General features: G+C 59.5%; 1 protein-coding gene across 1 annotated transcript in view; it reads left to right on the top strand.

Moving 5' to 3' along the window:
- The window catches only part of Cpamd8 (C3 and PZP like alpha-2-macroglobulin domain containing 8), a 63,928-nt gene that overhangs the window by 9,203 nt on the left and 27,688 nt on the right, over positions 1-27,037 (top strand). Inside the window, exons 4-19 of the mRNA XM_026389883.2 lie at positions 1,797-1,962; positions 2,039-2,091; positions 3,979-3,996; positions 4,354-4,408; positions 5,468-5,581; positions 6,098-6,182; positions 7,094-7,202; positions 9,525-9,752; positions 11,284-11,454; positions 13,300-13,428; positions 16,587-16,776; positions 18,063-18,235; positions 19,522-19,671; positions 20,292-20,453; positions 22,167-22,309; positions 25,253-25,315. Of these exons, the coding sequence (XP_026245668.2) occupies positions 1,797-1,962; positions 2,039-2,091; positions 3,979-3,996; positions 4,354-4,408; positions 5,468-5,581; positions 6,098-6,182; positions 7,094-7,202; positions 9,525-9,752; positions 11,284-11,454; positions 13,300-13,428; positions 16,587-16,776; positions 18,063-18,235; positions 19,522-19,671; positions 20,292-20,453; positions 22,167-22,309; positions 25,253-25,315 (2,009 nt within the window). The remainder of the gene's footprint in view (positions 1-1,796; positions 1,963-2,038; positions 2,092-3,978; positions 3,997-4,353; positions 4,409-5,467; positions 5,582-6,097; positions 6,183-7,093; positions 7,203-9,524; positions 9,753-11,283; positions 11,455-13,299; positions 13,429-16,586; positions 16,777-18,062; positions 18,236-19,521; positions 19,672-20,291; positions 20,454-22,166; positions 22,310-25,252; positions 25,316-27,037) is intronic.

Raw genomic sequence — 27,037 nt, forward strand, 5'->3', positions numbered from 1 at the left:
AGCAGCCCCCGCCCCCTCTTTCCGAGCCCCGTCCCCAGGTGGCCAGCACATTCTCCTCTCTCTGTGGCCTTCGGCCTCAGTGGAGAAGTTTCCAGAATCAGGGCAGGTAAGGATTCTGGATCGGGATACGGGGTGAGGTTGGTCCCCACGCATGGTTGGTCCTGAGAGGAAGCCACAGTCTAGAGAGACCCCCAGGCCCCGAAGGCCGCAGGCAGGTGGCCCTCCCTGAAGCTGCCCAGAGCAGGCGGGAGGAGGAGGCTGGGGACGGGGCAGGGACTGGCCAGCCCGGGTGCCCGGGACTGGGGGTCCTGCCACCCCCGGCCTCATCTGTGCAGTGGGCACGACAGCGCAGACCCCCGAGACCCGCCGGAGAGTCGGGCAGGAGGCTGTGGGCGTGCGTGGTGGAGGAGGATGTCCAGCCGCCCACGGGGCCACCCAGGGGCCATGGCCATGAGCCCCTGGAACGGGAGCGCTCTGCGTTTGGGTGGCCCTCGGGGCTCCCACCCCAGCTCCTGGGCCGTGAGGGGCCGTGGGTCTCCTGGGAGGGGGGAGGCCTGTTCGCCTTCAGCTGAAAGGAGCCTTGGAGAGAGAGGCTGGCACCCGGGGGCTCACTGCCCAAAAAAACAGGAGAACTGAGAAGCCTCTGCCCCGGATGACGAGAACAGGCCCCCGCGAGGCCGCAGCCTGGGCTTGTTGCAAAATGGGGCAAAACATCTCTTGCTCTTTAAAGTGGGCCCTTCGCTTTTCTGTTTTGCCATTTTAAAACGGCTCTGGATGCGTTCGCGGTGCTTTACGACCCCCTCTGCATAGTTCAGAACATTTCATCCAGAGGAGATGCAGGTGCAGGACCAAGGGGACACGGTTTTGAGCTGCCATCAGCACTGCCCTCCCGTCCCCCAGCCCTGGCAGCCACAGATCTGCTGCCGTCCCGGTGGCTCCGCCTGTTCTCACTGCTTCACAGAAATACGAGCCCAGACTGTGCCTCCCTGTTCTGGAGGGAGGAATCCAGAGAGGCCATGCTCAGGAATATCATACAGCCCGGAGCCGCTGCCGTCCTCCATATCCGCCATCCGTCCTCCATACCTCGGGCTCCAGATCCGCGGCTGCCACCAACAGCGGATAAAAAACACTTGAACAAAAAATCGCTTCTGCACCCAAGGTGTACAGATATTTTTGTCATTATTTCCTGATAGTTCAGTCAGTCAGCCGCGTCCATCGCGTTCACATTGTCTGAGGAGGTGCGAGTCCTCTGGAGGACTGAAGTCCCAGGGAGAAAGCAGGGAGATTCTGTGCAACTATTATGCTCCGTTATCCGAAGGGCTGGATCACCCCTGGATTGGGGTCTCCTGGGGAGTCCTGGCACGGAAGCCCCTCGACACCGAGGATGACGAGCACACACACGTGTAGCTCACGCGTGTGTCTGTGTACGGGGGCGGGGCTCTGTGTCCCTGTCCCCTGTCCCCCACGGTGAACACACCTGGGGAAAACGGGGGACGGTCCTTCTAGCTCTCCCCGTGGTGAGTCAAAGAGCTCGGTGACTGTGTGGTGTCGCAGAGGATGGCAGCTCCGGCCTAGGCCAGCGTTTCTCAGCCTCCGGCTGCTGAGAGGTGGCGAGGGGTCCTTCTTCACCATGGGGGGCTGTGGGACCCCCCAAACATCTCCAGAAACTGCCAGGTGTCCCTGGGGAGCAGTCACTCCAGGTGAGCGCCCCCTTTCTAGACCTCCAAACTGCTTTCCCAGCGTCTCCGCCCCGACCAGGGGGACCCTAATCCTGGGGCTGTGTGCTCTGCTCCTAGGTCCCCACGGGCCTCCGCGGCCAGGCGCTCCTGAGGGTGCAGGGCCACAGCCCGCGGGCGGAAGAGGGCACCCTCTTCCACAACCAGACCTCGGTGACGGTGGACAGCCGGGGGGTCTCTGTGTTCATCCAGACCGACAAGCCCGTGTACAGGCCCCAGCACCGAGGTGGGTGGCCGCGGGGCGGTGGGGGCGGGGAGGGGGGCGCGGCCTGGAGCTGCCCCGTCTCTCCTCTTCCTTCCAGTGCACATCAGCGTCTTCACCGTGTCCCCAGACCTGAGGCCTGTCGATGGGAAGGTGAGACTGCTCTCTGAAAGTGCACACCTGAGCCCACCTGAGCCCACCTGAGCCCACCTGAGCCCACCTGAGCACACCTGAGCCCACCTGAGCCCACCTGAGCACGCCTGCTGGACACCTGGCACTTCCCCCTTGTCCCTCCTTACCCCTGAATGTGACTGTCTGTATCCTTTAAGAACCCAAGAACAGCCGGCCCCGGTGGCACGTGCCTGTGGTCCCAGCATCCCAGGAGGCTGAGGCAGGAGGCTCCCAGGTTCAAGGCCAGCCTCAGCCACTTAGCGAGGTCCTAAGAAACAGCAAGACCCCGTCTCAAAATAAAAAATAAGAAAGGGCTGGAGGTGGAGTTTAGTAGTCAAGGGCCCTGGGTTCAATCCCCTGTCCAAAGGGGGAAAAAAAAACCCCAAAACTGTCACTTTAAAAAATGTCGACACTGGCACAATAACAGGGACAGAGAACCCGAGGTGCCCGGTGACAACCTCTCTGCCGTGTTTCTTTGCCGGCCGAGACTCCGATGCTGGATCCGGGCAGCATTCAAGCTTCTCGTTCTGTCGTGTGTCCACCACGATGACGATGCCGCTTTGCCGCCTGTCCTTTAGGAGACTGGCCTGCCCGCTCCTGGAGAGCAGGTTCAGCAGGAAGGGCGATGGATGTCCCCGTGCAACGGACAGGAGACCCCGACGTGGGCCCGTCCCGTGCTGGGGTGTCCCCTGTGGCTTGGGGAGCCTCTGCTTGGCTTCTCCTCTGCAAAGTCCCCATGGTCCCATTGTCCTTAATCAGTTTTCTGAAGGGACGCCTGAGACCTCATGGACACCTGGCCCCCCTCAGAGGCTCACGGATAGTCCCAGCGTCCCCAGGTCACAGATCGCGTTGCCCTAATGGCACGGTGGTGATGTTGGTGACTCTCATGTCCCTTCTGCGTTGATCAGTTGTCATTCTGCTGCAGGAAGGAGCTTGGAAACGGCACAGAAAGAGTTTAAGTGACGTGTGCGTAGACAGGGCAGAGACGTGAAGGTGCCCGGTGGCACCTGCAGCTCAGGAATCCCCAGGGGTACGGGGGAGAGTTGTCTGCTGTGGGCCAGGCTGGCCCTACAGCTTGGGCACGTCACCAAGAAGAGCAGGCTCGGATCCCGCCTTGGGACTCATACACGAGAAAATAACGCAAGGGCTCTACCACAGAGCCACACCCCCAGTCCCTTTTGATCCTGAGACAGAATCTCTTGAGTTGCTGAGGCTGACCTTGAACTTGCGATCCTCCTGCCTTAGCCTCCAGAGTTGCTGGGACGACAGGTGTGAGTCCCCATGTCAGGCTTCACTGGATACTCTTAGGCACTTGCTCTCATTTTTGTGCAAACTTATTATCTCAGTCTATTTTGTGTTGCTCTAACAAAATACCTGAGGCTGGGTATTTTGGTTTTTTTAAAAGGGGGTTTATTTAGCTCATAGTTTTGGGAGCTTATAGTCCAAGATCCGGCCTCTGGGGATGTCTCCTGGCTATGTCACAGCAGGGCAGATGGCATCACATGGTGGCAGTGTTCAAGAGACAGGGGCCACGTGGTGAGACAAGAAGCAAGAGAAGGGGAGGGACCAGACTTACGTTTTAGAACACCCATCTCCCAGGAACCAACCCACCCCCAGGAAAACAGGAAGGTGGAGCCCGCATACCCAACCGCCCTTTAAAGTCCCACGCCCTCTTGACCCCATGACATTGGGCCTTAAGTTTCAAGATAAGCCTTTAGGGGTGACGAGCCACCGACAACCAGAGCCGACTTCAACATTTTGGGGGGACAAAATTCATCCTGTAACAGCCACTGGGCCTGAAGACGCATCGGGCACGGGGGTTCGGGACCTTCTGGCCGGTGTGCTCACGGCCCTGTGTCTGTCTTGCAGGTGGACGCGTACGTCCTGGTGAGTGGCCACGACCCTCCTCCATTCTGATGGGGGCCGCAGCCTGCCCTCTGCAGGGTGGGGTCTGTGTTACCCACCGTCCCGCTGTGGACCCTCCCCACCCGCCCCAGGGCCTCACAGGGGGGTCCCAGCCTGTCCTGGTCCCTGGGTCACCCCATCTCCGTGTCCCTCTGCACACAGCTCCCTCAAGAGGAGGGGTCTCGGCGCGGCCCCTTCTGCCCCTAGTCCTCAGGGTGCCCCTTCCCCAGCCCTCCCCGGGGCCGCCCTCCCTGCACTCATGCCTACGAGGGCCGGGGAGGGTCCCGCGTCGGGCACAGACCCGCTGCCCTGAGCCCGCCCTTGCACCCACCCGTGCAGGACCCCCGCGGCTCTCGGGTGATGGAGTGGCGGTACCTGAAGGCGCCGTGCTGCGGTGAGTGCTGGCCTGCCCCTGCTCCCTGGGGTCTGCAGCACGTTTCTGGGTGGCCAGGATCCACCGGGGGCTCCAGATCTTTCCGGGACACTTGTCGGTGGCTTGCACCTTCCCCAGCTGCCCGCGTCCCCTCTGCTGGGCAGGTTTCTCTTCCTCCTAGCAGCTGGGAAAGCTTGGCCGAGGCCCAGAGGTGCCCCCTGGGACCTGCCTCCTCCCCCGGGTCTCACCTTCCGGGAGACCGTCCGCCATCAGTGGATTCAGCTGCTGATGAAGTCGAAGCCCTTGGTGGTCGGCTGCTTCCCCGGACCCCCCTCTGAGCACATTCTAGGTCCCAACTCGGAGGCCAGCTGTCATCTACCTCTCTGTCCATCTGTCCATCTGCCTATCCTCTACCTGTGACCCGTGGTCCCTTCTCCCTCTCAGCTGTGTTCCTCTGTCCGTCTGTCCACCCTTCCATGGCTCTGCCACCCGTCAATGATTCTATCCATTCTCCTGATGATCCGCCGCCCATTGTTCTGTCCGTCCGTCTGTCTGTCACCCCCTTATCATCCTGTCCACGTGTCTCAGTGATTCTCACCCGGGACCCACTTCCCTCCCCCAGGGATATTGGTGAAGCCTGGCGACTTCTTAGGTCGTCATGTTGGGGGTTGGGACCTGGCATCTGGGGGGACGGTGAGGGATGCTGTCCCACACCCCACAGGGCACAGAGAACCACCCGCCCTGGGTGTCTCGGCCACAGCTGGGGACGCCAGGTGGGGGCCGAGCTGGGGAGCGGACCACAATCTCCCTCGCAGGGACCCGGCTTTGGCTGCAGGGCGCCTCCAGGAACCTGAGGGGCAGCCTGGTCCCTCGGGGGCTGTGGACCTGCTCCCCTGGCCGCCCTGCACGTCCTGCCCCCACAGACACCCACCCCTGGCCCTGGGTGGCCTCCAGGGAGGGGGAGGAGCCGGGTCCCAGGGTCCCCCTTCCTGGACGTCACCGCTGGCCACAGTGACCGGGCCCCTGGGTGGCTCTCGGCCAAGGTCCCCCGGAGCACGAAGGGCGTCTCTCTCCTGGCAGGCGTCACCAACGTGAGCTTCCCCCTGTCCGACCAGCCCGTGCTGGGGCAGTGGTCCATCTTGGTGGAGATGCAGGGCCACCTGTACAACAGGTCCTTTGAGGTCCAGAAGTACGGTAAGGGGGACGCTCAGACCTGGGGGTCCTCGCCTGGGGGCAGGGAGGAAGCGGCTGGAGGAGGGCGCCATCCCCAGTCACCAGGGCTCCTCAGCTGCTGGGCAGGTGCTGGTCCTGTTAAAATTATTTGAGCCAGTCGGGCGCAGGCCTGAAACCCCAGCAGCTGGGGAGCCTGAGGCAGGAGGATAGAGAGGCCAGCCTCAGCCACAGTGAGAGACAACCCTCAATGGCTCCCGGGAGGCGTCGGGACAGGGAGGCTCCCCGTGGCCACTCGGCCTCCCCTGGACGGGCCGGGATCAGCCACCTCCAAGCCCCCCGAGAGCGTCCCAGACCTCCCGGGGCAGGAGCGGTGCCGGCCAGCCGAGTCCCCAGGCTGCTCTTGGAGGGAGTGTGGACGCATGCATCGTCCCCTCTGGGAGGGGACGGCGGGCGGCTTTGCTCTTGTCCCCAGACCCCTGTCCTGGGTTCCCGAGGCCACCGCGGGCGAGTCACCAGTCTCTCCTCTCGCTCTGCCAGTGCTGCCCAGGTTTGAGCTCCTGATCGCCCCTCCCCTGTACATCCGAGACCTGGACGCCTGTGAGAAGGCCACCGTGCAGGCCAGGTGAGGACCAGGGCCCTGCGGGTCCCTCCCGTCCCCTTCCCTTGCTGCCGAGCCCTCCTGATGCTGCCCCCCTCCTGCACGGGCAGCCCCTTCCCTTGGAGCAGCTTCCTTTCTGAGCCCCCCACGGGCCTCCCCCAGGACCCCCCACAGGTGTCCACCCCTGGAGGAAGGGGTCTCCTGTCCCTCTCCTGCCTCCCCGGCCCAGGGTTCCTCACCCCCTGCCCCAGGCCCCTGGCACCATCAGCTGTAGGCGCCCACCTGCCACCTAATGACCCGGCGGTGACAAGCCACAGCCCAAGCTCACCTGAAGGGGTCAAGTGCTCTCTCTTCCTGGGGTGCTGGGGACGCCCTAGAGCTGCCCCACCCCACCCCAACTGTGCCACCCGCTCAGAGGTTGTGGCTGAGGCCCTCCCAGCCTGCAGCTCCCCTGGCTGTGTGTCCCCATCCGATGACAGCCCGAGTGCACTCGCGTTTACAGTCCAGGACGTGCTGCACTCACTGCCGTCTCCCATGACGTCCCTGTTCCTGGTGAGCAGGCGTCCCTTTGGGTCAGTGATGACAAGGTACCTTTAGGTCTCACCAGTATCCCCAGGCCGATGGCTTACGGAACTCAAGCCCAGTCCTGCTGGTCCTCGTGATTGCTGGCACCTCTGAACTGTCCTGCTCCAACAGTGTCACCAACCTGCTGCTCCCAGGGGCAGAGATCCTCTCTGACCATCTGTCTCTTTTTCCAACAAAAGCAAAGCTGGTGCAGAGGGTTACAGAGAGGGCTGGAAGGACAGAATGCAGAACGAGGAAGGGCATCGTATCGGACACTGTACCAGTGGCCACACCCTTCGAGACTGACCTTCCTGAGATGGGCCCCTGGGGGTCGCCTGTGATTTTGGGTACCCTTTGTCCTTCTGTCCCAGGTACACCTTTGGGAAGCCTGTGTCCGGGACCTTAACGATAAACATGACTGTGGACGGAGTGGGGTACTACAGCCACGAGGTGGGGCGCCCCGTCCTCAGAACCATGAAGGTGAGGAGCAGGGCCCGGGGCTGGCTCGGTGGTCCCATTCCGTTTCTTCCTCATAAGTTTCATTTTATCGTCTAAGAAAGCTGCGTGGTGGGGAGTTCCTGATGACGTAGCTCGTGTAGCAGAGCAGAGGCTTGAAACATCATACAAAGGAAGAAAATAAAGGCTTCCGACAGGCAGGGCTGTCTGTGTGGACATGTGGATGGGCTTCCCCTGAATGTCGCACAGACAACTTGAATCGGGAGAGCTTTAATGAGATACTGTGACTCCCACACCCATCAGTTCCTCCACAGAGTAGACGCTGCTCGGTGATTTTTTCTGGATACAGTCAGTCCCCGGTTTACGATGGTTTGAGTCACAATTTTTTTTTGACATTTTAGGGTAGTGAAGGCAACACCAGCAACTGTCACGTTCTCCACGTTCAGAAATAAATAATTCCTGTGTTTTGAATTGCACGCTGAATTTGAGAAAGTGCATGACACTGGCCGTGCTCAATTAGAAAACAGGCTTCGGGTTAGGGGACTCTCCGGGACAGTGCCTGTGAGTGCCTTGAAGGGGGACTAGGCGGATTCCAGTTGGGCTGCCCGGGACGTGGCCCCATCATAAATCAAGGGGCATCTGCAGTCCCCGGGTGGTGCAGCCTTCACGGCTTTCTGGCTTAGAACTCGGCTGTCCTGTGTCTCTGCCTGGGATGGCCCCAGGAACTGCCCCTGCTAATTCCAAAGTCCAACAGACGCTCCAGCCCCTTCTACAAAACAGTGTCCTGTTGGCTCAGAAGCCTGGCGGGTCCCCGCGGGTCCTCCTGTGGACTCGGAGTCACCTGTGATGGCTTCAAACACCCGACGAGATGCAGGTGCCGAGTGCATGGCCGTTCTGGGGCATTGCTCAGGGACAGATGCCCAGAAAGGGAGTCTGTGTTCAGCACGTGTGCAATTTAAAAAAACAATACTGTCCACCTACAGTTGGTGGAGTCCGGGGGTGAAGGACCGTGGACGGCAGAGTGACTCTTTACCGTCCCCAAATCCCTTTACAGTTAGTGCCGCTCCCCTCCCCCACCCCTGGCGACCACTCCTCGACTCCCCAGCTCTGTGGACCTGCCTGTTCTGGACACCTCACTTCGATGGCATTACATGCCAGGTGGCTTTTTGTGTGTGGCCTCTGTCACTCAGCATCTCCTTTTCCAGGCTCGTTCATGCGGTAGCCTGAGTCTGGGCTTCGTTCTTTTTCATGACTCAGTAACATTCCACTGTAGGAATCTGCCGCTGTGGGTCCACCCACCCCTCCACTGGCGGGCACTGGGTCGTTTCCACTGTGAGCACCGCTGAGCTGCACCCCAAACCCGTTTTCCCTGCTGCTGTGACCGTCCATGTGCTGTTTTCCTGTGGACGTGTCGTGGCTCGTCCTGGGCGTACCTCAGGGTGGACTTGCCCGGTCTCAGGTCACACTGGGTTCAGTCTTGGGGGATCCGCCACAGTGAAGCACAAGGTCTTGTCCCCTCGTGTGGAAAGCTTCGCCAGCTGTCTCTCAGCCAGGGCTGCGCTGTGGGTGGACCGTGCCCCCCAGGGACACCTCCCCGGGCACTCCCGCCCCTGAAGGCGCCTCTGGCACTGATAAATCCCCTGTGTCCCAGGGTCCCTCGCACAGGACACCCCTTGTTAACCCCTCGGTGCCCGCTCCTCCCCACCCCACCTAAAGCTCCTTCCTCAGGACACAGCTGCCCCCATGCGGCCCCCTCTCTCTGGCGGCCTCGATGCTGTGGGATGGACACAGTCGCTACCCCTTCCCTGCCCAGTCCGGCCATTCTCCCCAGAGGCCGCCACCCGGTGGCCCCGGTCCTGAGTCTCTGATGTCCCCAGTGACTTGGTCCCAGCTATTTCTGGGTGTCGATGGCCACCAGGCTCCAGGGCGCCCGGCGTGGAGGCCTCGGGGGCAGCGCTGGGCTCTGAGCGGGGGCGTGGGCCGAGCGAGGGTTGATGGTGATGGAGACCACACGCCCACGGACAGGCCTACCCGCGTGTGCTCGCCCTCACACACGTGTGTGTCACACGCGTGTGTGGACGGGGCCTCCGTCTCCCATCAACGGCTGTGAGTGCGCCCGGGCCCACGGGGACGGTCCGTCTCTGTCTGGGCAACGAGTGGAAGTGGCCGAGCAGCTTGTCGCCCTCACGGGGAAGGCTCGGGGCCAGGCTGGAGCCGGCCTCTCAGCCAGGGGCACTGTGGACCTGTCCCCAGTGTCGTCCCAGCAGCCGGGAGGCCCGGGTGTGACCGAGGGTGCGCGTGGCGTCCTCCGCGTCCACCCCAGGCACCGTGTTTCTCCTCCTCTAGATCCTGGGCTCCCAGGCCTTTGACATCTGCGTGAGGGACCTGATCCCGGTGGACGTTCCCGAGCACTTCCGGGGCAGGGTCAGCATCTGGGCCACGGTGACCAGTGTGGATGGGAGTCAGCAGGTGGCCTTCGACGACTCCACCCCTGTCCAGAGGCAGCTGGTGGACGTCCGCTACTCCAGGGACACGCGGAGACAGTTCAAGCCAGGCCTGGCCTACGTGGGGAAGGTACCTGGGGGAACGTGCCTGAGCCTCCCCCCGCCCCACAGTGGGGACCGAGCTGAAGACAGGTCCCCTGGCTACACTGGCATAGTTTGCCTTTTGACACTGGGATGCTTCACTTTCTCCCCTTTGGTTTTTACTTTTTAAACATTTTTGTTCAAAGCCGAGACGTGCTGGGCGCGGTGGCACACGCCTGTCATCCCAGCCACTTGGGAGGCTGGGGCAGGAGGATTGCACCGCTGAGGCCAGCCTCAGCAACTTAGAGTCTGTCTCAAAATTTAAAAACTCAAAAGCATTAGGGGTATAGCTCAGTGGAGGAGCACCTGTGGGTGCAATCCCCAGTAGGCAAAAGAAATAAATGATAAAAACTAAGACACCATCTTCTACCCCCACATCTGCTACCGGAAGGTCTCTGGGGGCAGGAACACAGGGATCTATCCTATGACAACAGAGTGCTTTCTGGGATCCCTCCCGAGGGGCCTCCTGAGGCTGCTTTTATAGTAAACTTTTTACTTTATAAGTAGGAAGACTGCGCGCTGAGACAGCATCGGAAAGGCCAGGTGAAGCCACAACCTGTGACGTCACTCGGTGTGCCGACCCAGTGCGAGGCACAGATTGCATTTTGAGCCAGGGTCCCGCCGTGTTGCCCAGGCCGGCCTTGAACTGGCAGCCCTCCTGCCTCAGCCTCCTGAGTGCGGGGACCACGGTGTGCTCCACCGTGTCTGGCTGACATGGGTGACTTCGTAGGCCTGACATGGGTAGGTTCGCTGACACCAACACCACCATGGAACTACAGAAGGTGTCACATCACAATGTCCCCACGGCTGTGACACCACCAGGCATGGGGATTGGCAGCTCGTGGGACCACTGCACCTACGTGGTCTATCGGTGACTCCAAACTTAGGCAGCGCGTGACCAGCTTTATTCCCTGTAGAGTGTCATTCTTGAACCTCTGGCATTAATCCGCATGTTGAGCGTTTAGTGATTATTTATTTAGTCCCTATGAGTTCGTGTGCCCCTCCTCACTTTGAAGAGCCCAGTGTGAGTAGGAAGTCGCATACTTTGCGTGGACGCAGAATGTGTATGAATAAGGGCTCAGAGGATGCAGCTTCGGTGAGGGCAGCATCTCACGCCTGACCAAGAGGATATATGTGGTATGAGTCAGTTTTCAGTTGTTGTAATGAAATACCTGAGACCTGAGGCTGGGAACATAAAGAAAAAGGTTTTTTGGTTTTTTTTAACATCACCGTTTTAGAGGCTGAAAGCTCAAGATCAGCTGGTCTCATTCATAAGCTGATCAGTCAGGGTCCCCGGGCCGGTGCCGCATCCTGGTGGTTGGGGCTGGAGAGGTGGCCCCATGGTAGAAGCACTTGCCTGGAATATGTGAGGCCCCGGGCTCAGTTCCCAGTCCTGCAAAAGAAAGCACCCAACCCGCATCACCGTGGATGGCAGCGTGGGGGGAGCGCACATGCGTGGAGAGGTGAGTGTGGAGCGACTGGCCGGTGCTGCCCCCAGCCTGTCTGATGACCTGTTCCAGGTGGAGCTCTCCTACCCCGACGGCAGCCCAGCCGAGGGCGTGACGGTGCAGGTCAAGGCGGAGCTGATGCCCAGGGACAACATCTACACCCGCGAGTTCGTGTCCCAGGGTGGGCTCGTGCGGTTCGAAATCCCCTCCATCCCCATGTCGGCCCAGCGAGTGTGGCTAGAGGTGGGTGAGTCCCCAGGCCCCGTCCTCCAACCACGGCGCTCCTCTGGGCTGGGCGGGAGGGGCTCTGCAAGCTGGAGGGGGACAGAGAACCCCACCATCCCGTGAGAGGAAGGCAGGGGGGCGGTGCCTGGCTCGGTCACATGGGGTGTCTCCCCAGGTGGACTCCTGGCCGTGGCAGGGCCAGCCAGGCTGCTTCCAGCAGGTGGAACAGCATGTGCGGAGGCTCAGAGGAGGCCTGTTGTTGGGTTCTACAAGTGCTTGGCCAGAGGAGCCATTTTAGAAAGAGGTGGGAAAGGGGACCAGTGGAATGTCCCTACCTCAAAAGGGTGCTGTCACGTTGACAGAAGGGCTGATGGTTTAAGGTGTTTTCTTAGTTGTTGTTGCTGAGACTCGAACCCAGGGCCTCACTCGTGCTAGGCAAGCACCTACCGCCCAGCCCAAGGAGCCGAGTTTTGACAGACAGCTATCACTCAAGAGCCCGTAGCAGGGAATGACCAAGGAAGGCACCTGCAGGCTGGAGGCCACCAAACTGGAGCTGCTGAGGGGGGAGCTGGCAGGATCAGGGTCCCCTCAGCAAGGGAGAGAAGACGTCCCGGCCCGGGCTCAGTGACTGTCCCACGAGCCATGGGGACTGCAGACACTGTGGTCCCTTGGTCCTCTTGTGAGCAACGTGTCCTTAAGGACCTTTGCCACCAAAGTCACATAATTTACCAAGTGACATCCTCAGCAAGGTGTGTCCGTGCTTCTCGGCCACTCGGCACAGAGCACAGCGGCCTGTCATCGTAGCCACGGTCCTGTGGGGCAGTGAGGGAGTGACCAGAGCCTGGGGCCTCTGAGGTCACAGACGGACCAGAGACGCCCCTCCGCCTGCCCACCAGGTGGGGATCACAGTGACCTCTGACCTCAGAATCGGGCTCCCGGCTCGGGTCACGGGCACAGCCCTCCACAGATGCCCTCATCCAGACACCGGCCACAGGGCCTGGGGTCCCCGGGCCACTTCTGAGCTGATTGCAAATTCAGGGCTTCCGCTGCCCCACCACCTTATAAAGACGGCGTTAGGACAGGGGCCGGGGCTCAGGGCGCAGCGCTCGCCTGGCACATGTGAGGCACTGGGCTCGATCCTCGGCACCACCGAAAAGTAAATAAACAAAGATCTGCTCATAAATAAATAAATAGATAAATAAATAAATAGATGCAGTTTTACAGTCGCAGAACGATACAGATCAGGACCGTCCAAGGGGAGGGGCCCGCGGGAGGATTCCAGCCGTGGCTCTGGCAGGGCTCTCTCTGGGGAGCTGGGGCACACAGGACGGTTGGCCCTAGGGTCTGCAGGCCCTGCGTCTGCAGATCACCAATATTCCAGAAGCCGGGCTCAGTAGCCTACGCCTTGATCCCAGCCAGAGGCGCAAAAGTCACCCGGTCGCCGGGGCTGGTGGTGTGCAGGAGCAGGGCCACGGGCCAGCTGGGTCCCAGCCTGGGGCGCCACCCCACATGGCTGCTCCCGTGTTGATCCACCAAGTGGGTTTTCCCCTCCGAGAAGCCACGAGGGCGATTGGCAAGCTCAGGAGGAGAGAGCAGGGGCTTTCCAGCACGTCCCCGTCGGAGCTGTGGTTTGGAGTCCAGTCGGGCTCCACGCGCTGCCCAAGCTGACGCCCAGCACCCCCGGGCCAGCCTTCAGCACGCGCTCCTGGGAACTGGGGGGAAACGGGCTGGCCACGCTGGACCCCCAAGGGAAACTGGAGCCCGAGAGTCTTGCTCCTGGGCAGGGCAGGGAGAAGCAGACCCCAGACCCCCTTCCTAGGCCGGGCGCCCTGACCTTGACCAAGTGTGTCCTCTGTTCTTCAGACCAAGGTGACGGCACTGGAGGGGAAGCCCGTGGGGGCCCAGTACCTGCCCAGTTACCTCGCCCTTGGCAGCTGGTACTCCCCCAGTCAGTGCCACCTGCAGTTACAGCCGCCCTCGCGTCCCCTGCAGGTAAGGTGTCCAGGAGCCCCCTTCCTCGCAGCAGGACTTAACACCTGTGCTGCGGGGACTTAACACCAAGGCCCGCGGGGCGGGGGTTCTCTACCCCTCCAGCAAGGGCGTAGTCTGTGGAATAAACTGCACGATATTTTATTCTGGGTGGACCTAGGTTGTGACCCAGGGCTCACTGCCGGGGACACCACATGTGGTGCCTGGGACGGCTCCACCGCTGCAGTCTTCCTGTGCAAAGGCCCTGGGGCTTTCTCCACCCAGAAACCCGCAGATATGCCAGGTGCAAAGACGAGATGAGCTTGGAGTTGTGACTCACGTTAGTTCTTCCCGGGTCTGCTGTTATGTGTGGGTAGTCTTAAAAAAAACTCTATTAAATCAACAGACTTAACTTTAAAAGGGATTTCAGGTTTAAAAGGTGCTGAGTGAACAGTACCAAGAGTTCCCGGGCACCCCTTCGCCCGCCCTCAGCGTCCCTGTTGTTGACATCTTGCGAGAACGCGATGCACATTGCGGTTGATGAACGGGTATCGATAGGATATCATCAACTACCGTCCGCGGCTGACGTGGGTCACTCTTTGGTTGAACATTCTGTGGATCTTGGCAAATGCGTGACGCCCCGTCTTCACCGTCACGGAGTCATCCGATCAGTTTCCCTGCCCTAAAGTCCCCAGGGCCCCAACCATCCGTCCCTGCCCTCCAGTCAAACCCCGTAGTGTGTCTGGCCTTTCCCAGAGTGTCCCCGAGCTGCGTTTGCAGGGTGTGGCCTCGGAGGTCGGCTGCTTCCATTTAGCAAGCCTTGGCGGCTTCTCTGTGTCTTTGGTGGCTTTGGGGCTCATTTCCTCCCATCATTGAATCGTGTTCCTTGTACGATGATGTGCAGTGGGTTGTCACTCACCTGCTGAGGGACATGTGTGGGGGTGCGCCCGTGTGCATGCACAATGAGCTCACACATGTGTGCGCGCAGACTTGTGTCTGGATGTACACAGGCACACGTATGCTTACTCCTGTATGCACACATGCTCACTTGCCTGTTGAAGGATATATGCTTCCCATTCACCCTCAATGGAAAATGGGATAGGTAGGTGTGTGTGTGTGTGTGTGTGTGTGTGAGTGTGAGTGTCCACAGCGGCCCTCTGTACCCATGAATGCTGTATCCAGGGTTTTACAGATTCAGCAAACCTCAGATCAAAAATATGTGGGGGAGCTGGGGCCGTGGCTCAGCGGTAGAGCCCTTGCCCGGCACCTGTGAGGCCCTGGGTTCGATGCTCAGCACCACATAAAGATAAATAAACAAAATAAAGATTTTGTGTCCATCTAAAACTAAAAATATTAAAAAATATTTTTGGGGAACAGTGCATCGGCGCTAAGCACATACAAACGTATTTTCTTGTCCCCGTCTCCTGGGCAATACGGCCTGGCTACTGTGTACGCAGTATTTATGAGATTTTCTGAGTGATCTGGAGATAGTTAAAGTCCCGGGGAGCGGGGGGGGGGGAGATTCTGTGCCAATCAAGTGCCATTTTACAGGAGGCATTTGAACATCTGCACACTTGGTTATGGGGGTCCCCAAGGGTACTAAGGGTCGAATTTGTGTATCTAGAGAGAGATCCTTCCATAGAAGAGGGAAGAGCTTGTGCTCATGGAGGAGCACCTGAGTGTGTGTGTGTGTGTGTCCCCTCTGTCCCTGTCTGTGTGCAGAGCATGTCCCTCAGGAGTGACCGGCTGTGTTGTATGGTTAGGATCTCTGTGTCTGTGCATACCTGTACACCTGTGCCCGAGTGTGCAGCCACACAGATGTGTGCACGTTCACACGCACGGACGTGTCGCTGCCACCCCCCCCCCCCCCCCCCCCCGTCGACTCCGTGGCCGCAGGCGCCACTCTCTGGCTTTGCCGAGGCGTGTTCCTGGCGGGCCCCCAGCTGGAGTGGCACCCGGCCTTGGCAGAGGCTCTGTCCCTGATGGAAACCAGTCGCCTCGGTGGCTGCCGGGCCAGGCCCGTCCACACCCCCTGGCTCCGCTTCCGAGGGTGGGGGACCCACGGGGCGCGGCTCCCAGGAGTCATGGCGCCGAGTCCGCCCGTTCCCAGGGGCTGATGGCCCGCCGCAGGGGTGGCAGAGAGACTCGGATGGGACTGTGCCCGCCTGGCGGGACACGCTGTTCTCACTGTAATGCTGTCACACAGCGGTGCCGGGTGGGAGCCTGCTGGTGGCCTCCCTCTCGGGGGCAGGCGGAACCTCGTGTTCTCGCAGCCGACCGTGGTCCTGATTAGGTGAGGACTTGGCTCGGCCTTGGGATTCTGCTCTCAGGGTGTCACCGCCCCCCGCCTGACCCAGATCAGCATGTCCCAGCTCCCCGGCTCCCCGCTAGGCTGCCACCAGGGGCCCAGGCACCGTTTCCGGGCACTGCGGGCAGGTGTGCTGATGCTTGGTCCAGGGGCTCTGCTGGCTCTCCTGGCTCTGGCCCGGGGCAGAGTTGGGGGCCTCCATCGCCCACCTCTCAGCACCACGCCCAGCTGCGTCCCTGTGTGAATGCAGCTGTCACCTGGACTTTCAGGGGTCGTGGGACCTGGGGGCAGCAGCTGTGAGTGGGGGCAGCCTCGGGGTCAATGCTGCGGTATCAGCCGTCCTGGCTGCGAATCCTCCCCGGCTCTCACGGATGTTGGGCCAGGGACCGAGCCTCGGTTTCCCTTCTGGAAACCCGGGGCCTATGACAGGAGTTGAGTCATCGAGTGGCTATCGGAGAGAAGCCCAGCCCTCGGCTGAGGTCTGCACCCAGGAAGTTAGGTACTGCCCACCAGTTTTCATTAGGGCTCAGTTGTCCACTCGACTGTCCACCTGGAAGGCTGCCCTGGGCTCCTGTCCCCCGAGAGGTCAAGCTGATAACACTGGGCCCAGGACGCTCACATGGTGACTGAAGACACAGGCACACACCAACCCTCATGCCAGACAGGTCACTCCAAGGGCCGAGGGGACGGCAGGAACTGCAGAGGCCACATCTCCCTCGAGCCAGGCTCTGCGACTCTCACCCTGGGCTTCGTGCTGTTGTCACACTGGCCAGCACTGGCCCCAGAGGGTCTGGTCCGGGGCTGGCTCTCCACCTCTGGTCCCTGGGTGGGGGGGGGGCTGTGACCTTGACCTTGACGCTGCCGTCTCCCCCAGGTTGGGGAGGAGGCCCGCTTTTCTGTGCAGTCTACGTGTCCCTGTAACTTCACCCTGTACTACGAGGTGGCCGCTCGGGGCAACATCGTGCTCTCGGGCCAGCAGCCCGCCCACATCACTCTGCAGCGGAGCAGGCGGGCGGCCCCGGCTCCGGAGAAGCCCATTCGCTTGACGCACCTTTCGGAGACAGGTGAGTTGGGCAGCGGGAGAAGGTTCCTGCTCTCCTCCCTGAGCCACCGAGACAGGAGCCCTTGCAAGGCAGGGCGAGGCCAGGGCCCAGGGGATGGGCGTCTGCTGGGGCGGTGGGCGCGCGTCTCCACGCAGGTGTGCGGAGTTTCACTGAACCTGGGGACCTGCTGGCTCTGGGTGTCCGAAGGGACAGGCAGGCCAGCCACGGGGGCTCCTGCACCACCCGGGTGGGCCTGAAGTCTCCTTGCCCAGGCCGTCCCTGCCTGTGGGTCCTTCCCCACTCCCCGACTCTACTCCCCAGGGGCTTCCCAAGCCCCTTCCTCTTATGCCCAAAGCAGGGTCCCAACCTGGGCACCTGGACATCTGGGGCCAGATTACTCTCTAGGGTGGGCCGTCCTGAGCACTATGGGCTGCTGAGCAGCAACTGGTGCCACTCGATGCCAGGAGTACCAATCCCCACCCTAGTGTGACAACCTAAAGGTCTCCACTCATGGCCAACATTCCTGGGGGTCAAGGTCACCAAGGAGAGGGAGAGAGAGGAAAAGAATGGATGAGTAGAACAATGGGTGGGTGGGTGGGTGGAATGATTGATAGATAAATGGGTCGACTGAGAGATCAATAGGATGATGGGCAGCTAGATGGGATGATGGGTGGATGATAGACTGATAGGTTCTCTTGTGCTAAGGCAGAATTTCTCGGCCTCAGCACCACTGACACTTGGGGCTGGATCATTCCCTGGGGGGCTGCACGGAGATGTCCCTCACTGTAAGGTGGACATGTGTGTTCTGGAACACCTCAGCAGACGTATCCGATCCTTTATAAAATGTGGGTTTTGAGGGTCTTTACCCCGGGGGAGGGAGTGGGAGGCTCAGTTCAGGTTGGCCAACAATGGCATTCAGGTCTACAGCTGGTCCCGGGCCCCAGAGGGACAGGGACAGTCTCAGGGAGGGGGTCAGAGGCCAGGGGTGTCCTGGGGGGTCTGAGATGGCACTGCCTGAGCAACTCGAGAGTCTTTGCTGCCGATGGAGAAGGTGGTGGGTTGACTTGGAGCCAGAACCGTGCTCCTGCAGAGACAGGAGAGTTGGTGGCAAGCCCAGGTCACCCTGGGCTGAGCTAGTGGGTGTGGTCGGCATCGGCTGGGGATGAAGCCTGGGAAAGGCCGGCAGAGCCCGATGCTTCGGTGCGTGGGAACGGGAGCTGGTGTGGGTGGGCCGAAGCAAGGTCCGATGGCCAGAGTCCCCCGAGAGAGGCTGATTCCCGGCCTGTCCCACTCTGGACCCATCCCAGAGCCCCCTCCGGCCCCAGCCGCCGAGGTCAACGTGTGCGTGACCTCTCTCCGACTGGTCGTGACCCCCAGCATGGTCCCGCTTGGCCGCCTGCTGGTTCTGTACGTCAGGGAGGATGGAGAAGGGGTCACCGACAGCCTCCAGTTTGCAGTCGAGAATTACTTTGAAAACCAGGTAGAGTGCAAGTGCCACTGGGGCGTCTCAGGGTGGTGGCTTGGGTGACAGCTGGGACCCGTTCCACCCAGTGACACAGGCATGGCTCTTAGGGGCTGTTCTACCTGTGGGACTATCACCAGGTGCCACGTAAGGGACGTTTTGATCAGAGATAGACCATGTGTACCAAGGTAGTCTGCAAGAACTGTTGGGACTGAAAAGTTCCTGTCACCGTCATAGCTGCCCTAACGTGGTGACACGGTACTCCGTGTTTGTAGTGATGCCCGTGGAAACAATCGGCTGTGCTGCCGGCCTTTCAAAGCACAGCATGGACACCTGCACACTGTCCAGGATACCAGGCAATGACAATAGTGACCGTTACTGGTTTATGCCTTTACTATGGTTGGGGTTTTTTGGTACCAGGGATGGAACCCAGGGGTGCTTAACCACTGAGCCACACCCCCAGCCCTTTTTATGTTTTTATTTTGAGACAGAGTCTTGCTAAATTGCTGAGGCTGGCTTTGAACTCAAGATCCTCCTGCCTCAGCCTCCCGAGGTGCTGGGATGGCAGGCGTGGGCCACCGTACCTGGCTTGTACTAGTTTTTAATATCATTTTGGCGGGTGCATCTTCCACTTATAAAAGTGACTTGTCGTAAAGCAGCAAGCCCTGGGACGTGGGCAGCGGCCTCAGCCGTCCTGTGTATGCCGTGTCCCTGGGACGTCCTTTTCTCTGGGGCTTGATTTAGTCTCCTGTCGCTTTGCTCATCGTGTCCCCAGGAGTGACAGGCCGTACCACATCTAAACCCCGCGTAGCCTGGGTGTGTAGCCGGCTGCGCCATCTAGGTGTGTGACTGCACCCAGGTCGCTTGCCCAAGGGTGAGGGGAGTGGTGAGCCTGTGACCTGACCCTGTCCTTAGGCCCGGCTGGGATTGGAGCGCTGGTAGCTGAAGCGCTTCCACATGGAGGTGGCCTTCCTTCATGTCCTGCAGGGAGGGGCCAGCTGATCTGCCTCCCCTGGCTCCCGCCCTGTGAGACAGCCCTCTTGTCCCCAGCCCAGCTGAGCCTCTGGTCCCCTCTCCCTGCAGCCTTGAAATGAGCTCTGGTGTGTGCTCAGCCGGCACCTGCCTCCCGGTTCTCCCCTCCCTGGACCCTCTGCCCATCACATATGGAGTTCTACCTGGGTAGGGGGACAGGGTCCCAGCTGGGCTGGCCCAGCCAGAGGCTCCCTGGTGGGCACTGGGTGGACAGGTGGAGGGGAAGAGAGGCCTTGGACTGGGCCAGCTCTTGATTTTCCTGCTGTTTCCAGGTTTCACTGACATATTCAGCAAACGAGACCCGCCCCGGGGAGGTGGTGGACCTCCGGGTCAGGGCCGCGAGGGGCAGCTGCGTGTGTATTGCCGCGGTGGACAGGAGCGTCTACCTGCTCAGGTCTGGGTTTCGGCTGACTCCGGCCCAGGTGAGCGGTGGCTTGCCCTTTCTCCCCTTCCTCTCCAGGAAACCTAGAGCTGGACATGGGTCTGGATTTGCTTTCTCCGCGGGGTCCGTTTCCCAGGGAACCCGCGGGCGCCTGGTCAATCTTGTCGCTGCTTTTGCGCATGCGCAAGATGCTGGGCAGAGTCCTCAGACCCGAGAGAAACCACGCCGGCTGGGTCCGGTACGGCTGGCCCCACTGCCCATCTGAAAATGGACCATGACCGTCAACACCCACGGCTGACGATTGTCACGACGTGACACATAAGCAATGCGCATTCGGTAGAATCCGAAGTCGGAGTGGACTTTTCCCTGGGTCAGCGACGTGGGTCAGGTCCCCTCCTTGGATGCAGTGAGCGCAGTGGGAGAAAGCGCCCACCGTGAGGCGCGCCCTGGGGCTGAGCTGGGTCTCAGCAGTCGGACCCACGCATTTGGGGCCCGTGGTATTTTCTACCTGTCACGGGTTTGTCAAAAATGTCAGTCCATCCGACGTCAGTGGGCGCGTCCCTGTGACAGGAGGCTGGGGTGGACACCTACGCGACCCACGACGGCCTACTTGGGACTGGAAACGTCAGCTGACCCCGGCCTGTCCCCCTCTGCCTGCAGGTGTTCCGGGAACTGGAAGACTACGACGTTTCCGACGCCTTCGGTGTGTCCAGGGAGGACGGGGCGTCCTGGTGGGCAGGGCTGACCGCTGGACGGCGCCGGCGCTCCTCTGCCTTCCCGTGGCCCTGGGGTGTCACCAAGGACTCGGGATTTGCCTTCACCGTAAGGAGAGGTGGTTTGGTCTTTCTACACAGTCTGAGCCCCGCTCGTGTGGGGACAGAGGGTCTGGGGATCCAGAAACGCGGCAGAGCCCCAGGTCCCAAACCCTGCGACCGCGTGGTTCTCCCCAGGGGCAAAGCAGCGCAGTCACGCGTTGCTTAGCGACAGGGATAAGTTCTGAGAACTGTGTCTTTAGGTGGCTCTGTGCTGGTCCTGGGGGCTGCTCACACACTGAGGCTACAGCCTATGGTGCACCTGCGCTCTGGGTGTGTTCAGGACACAGCCTGTTGCTCCTGGGGCCACGATGAACAAACCACCTGAGGTGAAACCCAGCACAGATGCCACAGAGAGACGCCGTCAATAAGGGACGGCGGAGGCCACTACTGCCAGTGTGACCTGGCATTCTGTTAACAGTGAACGGCTTTTATAAGTAGATGGAGCTTATGCTAAAATGACAATGTGTGCTCAGCACAGAACTGGCAGCCATTGGTTTATTCTTGTTTTGGAGCCGTGTGCACTGTAGGTAGTCCTGTGTGCTGTGATTCTCCGCAGCAGGCAGCACAGGGTCCCCACACCCAGGTTACCTGAGGCAGGACATTGCAATGGCCACAACGTCTCATCTGACAGTGTTTGGCCCACTGTTGACCAGATTATCCTGATGTGGGGCACGACTGTACGTTTAAATTATTGGGCAGATGGTAACTTGATCTATGGACCAGTATGTGGGGGGTGCTAGGTGGGAGGGAGGGAAGCCGTCTCCAGGGAGTGGCAGGGGCCGGTTGCTCCTAGCTCTGCCCGACTTGGGTTGTTTTGGTGTGTACCTGGCAATGCTCAATGAGGGGAGTGGCTGTTCTCAGGCAGCAGGTCCTATCTGCCCAGGTGCCCTTCAGAGTCACACAGATCCAGAGAGGGTTAGTGGCTTGGAGCCCAGGGTGCATTTAGGATTTTATTGGCATTAAGATGGGGACGTGCAGTGGGCATGGTGCCACATGCCTGTGGTCCTAGAGGCTCAGTGGGTGCTCCTGAGTTCAATTCCTAGTACAGAGACAGACAGACAGACATTCAGACCTGAGGTGGAGCCCTTGCCTGGCATGCACATAACCCTGGGTTGAACCCGGCTTGGGAAAAAGTAGAATGAATCTTCTCATCCACCAAGTTGCTCCCAATAATCGTCACAGTGACAAAGATAACAAGTAATCGTTGGCATACAAAGTCACCAGCCTTTGGCCTGGATCACACACTGTCAGGTTGATATTTTTTCTAATTCATAGACCATAAAACTCACCATTTTAAAGTGCACAGTTCAATGAGCCTCAGTTAATTCCTTGTCATGCAACCACCAGCTCCGTCCAGACCCAGAACACCCCAAAAGGGGGCCCGTCCCCATTAGCAGCCCAGCAGCCCCTTCCTGTCTCTGGATTCCCCTGGACTGTTGTTTCCCATCCGTGGACTCCCAAAGGTGTGGCCTTTCGTGCACGGTCCAGCTGGGCTTGACCACGATTTAGATGTGCTGTCGCTGTGCACTGGATGGTCCCTGGGATTTGTACCTCCTCAGCTGGTTCCACCGAGCCCAGAGATGTCTCCCTCCCTGAGGTGCCCATCCGTGAGGTTGGGGCCAGTGGCCACAGGGTGATGGGTACTGTCATTCGCTCCCCTTTGCTCCTGGAACCATCAACATCCACTTCCCCACCACTGTTGGCCGTTGTCTGTTGCCAGGAAACAGGACTAGTGGTGATGACCAACAGGGTCAGCCTGAACCACCGGCAGGACGGCAGCCTCTACACCGACGAGGTTGTCCCGGCTTTCCAGCCCCACACAGGGACCCTGGTGGCCGTGGCGCCTTCCAGGCAACCCCCCAGGTAATGGTCTAGACCTTGAGCAAGGTGTCTGAACCTGGACACTGATGGTGTTTGGGGCTTGTCACACTCTGGGTTGCTGTGACAGGATACCTTAGGCTCGCTCACACTCTGGAGGTGGGGAAGTCCGAGACGCAGTGTCTGGTGCACAGGTGGTGCCTTAGCAGGCACCTGTCCCATTCAGGAGGGTCAGGAGGGCTCCACCTTTATGACTTAAGCACCTGTCAGAAGCCCCACTCCGTAAAATCTTGAAGGATAGAGTTTCCACATACGAATTTTGAGGGCATATAAACATTCAGTCTACTGTAGAGCTGGCTGATCATCTCCTGGGGGCTAGGAGCTGGGGCACCAAACAGCCCTCTCCCAGTTCTTGGCCTTGCCCCAGTGCCTGGGAGCGAGGGTAGAGAAGAGAGAAGCAGATGCATCAGGGGTGCTGGCTGGTCTGAGAACAGATTGTCCCACTTTCAGGAACTCTGCTTAGAAAATTCTTTCTTTCGTTCTCTCTCCTTCCTCCCACCTTTCCTTTCCCTCCATTCTCTCACCCTCTTTCCCTTTCCCCTCCAGTTCTGTTTTCTCAGGTTAGACCCCAATTCCTTCCTACAGTCTTTCTCATATCAGGTCTAGGCCTTTAGAGGACTATGAATTTTCCTGTGAATACGGCTTTGGCTGCATCTACTTGGCACTATGAAACATTTCCAGTATTGTTTGGTTGCACATTGTTTCTAACTGGTGGAATGATTCTGTTTTTGAGCCATGCCTTGTCCAGAAGTATTTTAAATTTTCAAATGATTTCTCCCCGCCCATGATTATTCTTATGTGTTTTCTAAATTCACAAACAAGCATTTGTAGCCTGTATGCTATCCATATTTTGGGTTTAATTTGGAGACTTTCTCTATGACCAGTTTTTGTAGATGCTTTTTACAAATGTACCTTTTTGAAAAGAGTTTCCAAGTGCCCAGTCATTGAATTCTGGGTGCTCAGTGCACACTTGAGGTCAAACCCAGTGGTGAGGGTGTTCAAACCCTCTCCATCTCTGACCATTTTGTGGTCTGTTTACAGTACCAATTACTGAGTGAGCAGATTCACAGCTTTGTCCTGGGGTCAGGGAACCTCTCCTTCACAGGAAGTGACGTGACCGCCTGTTCCCTGTCCCCCTTCTTCTTGGCACTTGATTCTTCTGTCTCTCCACCGCTCTGCCCACATCTCTTCTCTCCTGCCCCCTTGTTTACTCTGCCCCCCACTCCCTTCTCAGCCCCAGATCTCGGCCAGCCAGCTGTCCCGAGGACCCTGCCTCCTGGCTTTCTGCAGAGGGCGGAGACGTGTGGGCTGGAAGGGAGCGCAGGCCTGGTGCACCCTCTCCTAGGAGGAGGAGAAGGGAGAGGAGGTGTGGCCAGTGAGGTCCACAGTGCGAGGTCTCTCCAGAGACTTGGGGGTGGTCCCGGGGCCCCTCCACCCCTTTCCTGAGCCAGAGGTGGCCCAGGTGCTCTCCTTCCCTGGTGCATGGCCTGTCCAGGAAGCACAGGTTTTCAAATCCTCTCTGTGCAGATCGGGAGCCTCTCGCCCCTGCCAGTCCCCTCCCATTGGTTCCTGGGGCCCTGGTCTTTCCAGCTGTCCCCACTTGAGCCACACATTTAGCAGAGTGTGGCCAACAGCCTCCTGCTCTCCAGACTCCAAATCAGGACACATCTGGAAGCATTTCTAGGACGTGGGTGAATGAGGGAGGTGGGATGTGGCTGCCACCCTGGGGGCCCTCACCCACCCACGTGCAGGATCCGGGAGCTGGGCCGGGAGCAGACATGGAAGTAGCTTCCTGGGGTTAGAAAGTCGCAAGAGATGCCTCACGCCAGAAGCGCCCAGGCCTCTCTGTAAATGGATGCGCATCCTTATTCTGAGGACAGGGTTTCCGATCACTGTAGACCTTTGGCTAAAAAATCATTTTTAAACACTGTGAAAGGGTATAAATGAACCTTCAGTCTTCCTCCTACTCCCAAGCCCTCCATTACTTTATTCAGTCATAATCATGATGGATAACTTCTTAGATATCTTTTGGGCATATATAAGAATTTTTTAAAAAATCTAATTGACTACTTTAACGTCTGACATCTCATCATCCTGTGTAGGGGGTGCCTATATAATGGAGACCTATAAAATTGTTCAATTTAAATTTTTGCTGATGTCCTATAACTAGGACCATGGGACATAATGGGTCAACAATATTCTCTATTTTCCTCTCTTAAGTTAACAATAAGCCTTGGAGACTATTCCACATGAGTACCATGCACAACTGCCATTGATCTTGTATAATATTCTGCTGACGAATGTGCTAGTCCCCCTATTGATGGAGGCTGCCGTGTCCTCCCCTGTCCCTTTGCACACGTGTCTGTGGCAGTATCCTGGGTGTGTTTCTACAAGGGGTATTGCTGGTAGAAAGGATGTGAGCATTTTTAATTTTGAAAGGTTGAGTGAAATTTTTAAAAGCACTTCTTTGTCCTTAAGGACAGTGAGTTGTGAGGTTGCTGGGGCACAGAGGAGGACGAATGGAAGGTTCTCTGCAGGAAAGAGGAAGGGGAGGGAGAGGGGCTCCGTGTGACGATGGGGAAGAACATGGCAAGGACATTAGTAAGGGGAGGAAGGGGGCGGTCCCCTTGTCCCTCCTACCTCCTGCATCCAGGCTGTGAGGCCCACTCTGGTGGCAGGTGGACTCTGCCCGCCTTGGGCCTGTCCTGAGTAGAAGGCTGACCCTCCCAGGGGCGAGGGGGAGAGGAGACAGACACCCGGATCAGCTGGAAAGAGGAAGGAGCCGGCGTGACCCCCATCGGGTCCAGCGGTACCTGCGGGGCCCTTGAAGCTCCTGTGAAAGTCTGACCAGGCAGAAGGCCACTCCAGGGAAGGGCTTGTGCGCCCCTGAAACGTGAACCACTTCTCCTCCTTTTAAAATTCTTACAGAGCAGAGAAGAGGAAAAGGACGTTCTTCCCCGAGACGTGGCTTTGGCGGTGTGTCAACATCAGGTGGGCTCCGTCCTCCTCCTGCCCTGTCCTTTCCGGTGGACCCCACGGCTCTCACCGAGTCCAGAGGGTTCCCTCCCGACCCCTTTGCCTGTGGCCCTGCCCCTGACACCCCTGGGGTGACATTGCAAGTTCTTTTCAACCCTCAAACCCAAAGCTGCTGAAGTCCCCCCCCCCCAGTCCCCTGCAGCCTGGACACCTGCCCGTGAGGACCGCAGTCCGCGGTCGGAGGGCTCCGGCTCCCCGCAGCTCCTGGGGGACTCTGAGTGCTCTGTTGGCATAATGAGCTCATTAAGAAGGTGACATTTCTGGACAGAACCTGAACTTGAACCCGCCCTCCTCCCTCCTGGCCCCTCGGGGACTCGGCTCCTGCCGTGGGGCCGGCTGCTCCTTGCCCCCATCAGCTCTCGTTCCCAGAAACAGGATCCAGAGGCCCGGTCTCTGCAGGATGCGGGGGGTGCCTGTTGCTGGTGTCAGAGCGCCGTGCCTGGCCATGACACACCAGTCAGGCAGGGAAGTCTGGAGCCCAGGACTGTTTGGCATGAACCAGCTGCTGGCCCAGGTCCTTCTAGGCCCCGAGCATTTAATGGCAGTTTGGCACCAACGGGGGGCGGCAGCTCGTCTGCCCACCCTACAGGAACAGGACAAGCTGCAGGGACAACAGCCACCCTTGTGGAGTGAGCCAGCGGGGGACAGGGTGCCACTCGGCTGCTCCCCGGCCAGCGGGAGAGGTGCCCTTCCCATTCTCAGACCTGGGGGGGCTGCTGGGCCCTAGGGAGCTCCGCGGAAGGCAGACTCCTGGTGGGAGCGGATCCTGGCTGCGGGGCCCAGCTACAAAATCACCCAGAGGATTCCGCTTGGCCGGGAGGCGGCCTCTGTGGAGCGCTTGCCCAGCGCGTCCCCAGGCCCCGGCTTCTGTTCCTGGCATTGCAAGAGAGTTTCTGTTTTCCGGGTGCTGGGTGACTTTTGGGGTGCCAAGGGTGGTCCCTGGAACAAGGCAGACAGGGTCCCGGGCTCCTGGGATTTGCATGTCACAGAGTCGGCAGGTGCCCCAGGACCCCTGGAGCCCTGGGACAGCAGCGGGTCCGTCCTTCATGGATGCAGGACACAGGCCTGGGGGCTCCGGGGCTGGGGACCCTCTGGAGAAGGCAGGAGGTGGGGCCCGAGCCCAGACGCATAAATGGACGCGTAACAAGGGGAGGAAGGTGTCCGGGAGGGACCAGCAGGACAGCCTGGCAGGTCCCTCGTGGCAGGGGAGGCAGAGGGCTTGAGGCCCCGGGGCTGGGTGACGGGCCAGAGCCAGGGATCTGGGCCTTGGGACGTCCCTCCCCGCCGTTGGCCGCAGCGAGGGTGAATCAGAGGGACAGGTCTGAGGCCAGCAGGAGCCTCCTGGGGCCCAGGGAGGGACTGGACAGTCTCCCTTTTTTCTTCCCTGGTTTTTGAAATCGTGGAAAGATCCGCATCACATAAAACGGACCGTCGCGCCGTGTTTAAGCGCACAGCTCCGTGGCATGGAGCTTTCACATCCTCCAATGACCGTCACCACCGTCTCCAGGACTCTTGCAAAACTGACACTCTGTCCCCATTGAACACTCCCCCGGGCCTCCTCCCAGCCCCTGACGTCCACCACTTCACTTTCTGACTATGATGGCGAGGACCCCGGGGACTGTGCATCAGTGGAGCCACACGGTATCTGTGACAATGAGCACATGACCCCTCCCTCTG

Source organism: Urocitellus parryii, chromosome 3 (assembly GCF_045843805.1).
Source record: "Urocitellus parryii isolate mUroPar1 chromosome 3, mUroPar1.hap1, whole genome shotgun sequence".
NCBI classification, from domain to species: Eukaryota; Metazoa; Chordata; class Mammalia; order Rodentia; family Sciuridae; genus Urocitellus; species Urocitellus parryii.